Source organism: Cucurbita pepo, unplaced genomic scaffold (genome assembly GCF_002806865.2).
Source record: "Cucurbita pepo subsp. pepo cultivar mu-cu-16 unplaced genomic scaffold, ASM280686v2 Cp4.1_scaffold002891, whole genome shotgun sequence".
In the NCBI taxonomy this organism is placed as follows: Eukaryota; Viridiplantae; Streptophyta; class Magnoliopsida; order Cucurbitales; family Cucurbitaceae; genus Cucurbita; species Cucurbita pepo.
In genome coordinates, this window is record NW_019648916.1 from 1 (window position 1) to 1,556 (window position 1,556).

Here is a 1,556-nt window from a genome sequence, read left to right on the forward strand (position 1 = left end):
AAAAAAAAAAAAAAAAAAAAACAAAAAAAACAAAAAAAAAAGAAAGAACAAGATGCGAACTTTTCTGAGGAGTTATAAAAGAGGTAAAGTTTTTAAAATCTTTTGTCAAAGAAGCCCATCTAGAGAACAAAAAAAGCAATCCTAGCTCAAGGCCACAAGCGCGGCTTTTCTACAAATACACCTGTTTCTCATAGGCCCCACTTTCCATATCATGGCTGAAATTATCATCCTCCATAAAGCCATGAGTGCCATCAAGCCCATGACATAGTAATACTTGATTCAACGCATGAACCAATGAAGCTATAATTGTCAGCCACAAATATCAATAAAAAGAACATTTAAAAACATGAACAGGTAGAGCTTCCTTGCTTTCATAATAATACTCACATAGGATCAAGTGAAACTCCAAGTTGAGTCCACTAGAACCCACTATAATTATTTATCTGCTGTTACAATTCAGATAAAAAGGAAAGAGATCCCTATTTACCTTTTGAGGGTGCTTCTTATTCTTTACATCAACAGACACGTAATCAACAAATACAGGTTCTGAACCTTTAAGTTTCATGTTTCTAGTTGTGCCTGCCACCTCATCATAAATGCTACAATAGGGCTCATCTGGTTTTATCATCTGAAACATGTCACAAATTTAGTCAGATTTAACACGGAAAGAAAACAAGATAACACAGAAAATAAGGCTAACCTGACCAACATAAGGAAGCCCGTCCGAATCTATATGAGACCGCACAGATTTATCTATATTACTCCTCCTAAACAACTTTTGGCTGCGACTTGATCTACCGCTCTGCTCAGACAAGTCAATGGTTTCTGTCTGCCAATTTACCACAATGGATGAACACATCAGCAAGAATATGCGTAACAATTTAATAAATATTCTGTTGAGTCAAACAAATAGATAAATATTTGTCTAAGGGGAAAAAGATGTTGAATGTGCAGATGTTGAACGTGCACATGTATTTATTGATCACAAAAAGAAAAACAACCACAAACAAACCTGATAAATTTGTCCATGGTACATTCCACGCTCCACAGAGGACTTGTTCAAAATCATTGCATCCTCCATGTCATAACTACACGCATCATGAATAAAATAGACTGATTAGGACTGCAAGAAAATATAAACCAATCCCATCCAAAAAATTTATCCAACAATCTTTATTTCTTACCCAGTATATGCCAACACTGCCACTATTGCATTTGTCCCGGTTGGATATTCATCTATGTTGTATTTCATATATGTACTTGTACGAACGATAGGGGTTTGAGGAGTCTATAAACATTCCAAAATAAGTTTGCATGTTATTGCAAGAAAACTAACGAAAGGCTTCAAACATAGAAGACGGGTAATAACTGAAAGTGCCTGAACATAACCCGATTATTTCACATTTTGCAACTAACAAATTTACATCAAAACAAAAAAGTAGTTGCATCAACATCTTTCACATTGTTATTAGCGGCAGACAGTGAAAGAATAAAAAGGCCGCTAACCTCACAGGAAAAAACAAGAGATTCAAGACTCAGACACCAGGTACTAAGAT

At 35.3% G+C, this 1,556-nt stretch overlaps 1 protein-coding gene across 1 annotated transcript; it reads right to left on the minus strand.

The window, feature by feature from the left end:
• Nucleotides 1–51: 51 nt before the first annotated feature.
• On the minus strand, nt 52–1,285 carry LOC111786817 (DNA-directed RNA polymerase I subunit 2-like). Its single transcript, XM_023667038.1, has 4 exons — nt 1,185–1,285; nt 1,013–1,088; nt 701–829; nt 52–628 (listed from the first exon to the last, which is right to left on the minus strand). The coding sequence occupies exons 1-4, from the start codon at nt 1,250–1,252 to the stop codon at nt 440–442; spliced, it is 462 nt and encodes a 153-aa protein (XP_023522806.1). The 5' UTR covers nt 1,253–1,285; the 3' UTR covers nt 52–439.
• Between the last annotated feature and the right edge of the window lie 271 nt (nt 1,286–1,556).

Coding starts and splice junctions, on each gene's coding strand:
- LOC111786817 (XM_023667038.1), bottom strand. CDS start 1,252: ATGAAATACAACATAGATGAATATCCAACCGGGACAAATGCAATAGTG. Junction 830..1,012: donor ACCATGGACAAATTTATCAG/GTTTGTTTGTGG, acceptor GTAAATTGGCAG/ACAGAAACCATTGACTTGTC. Junction 629..700: donor GGCTTCCTTATGTTGGTCAG/GTTAGCCTTATT, acceptor GACATGTTTCAG/ATGATAAAACCAGATGAGCC.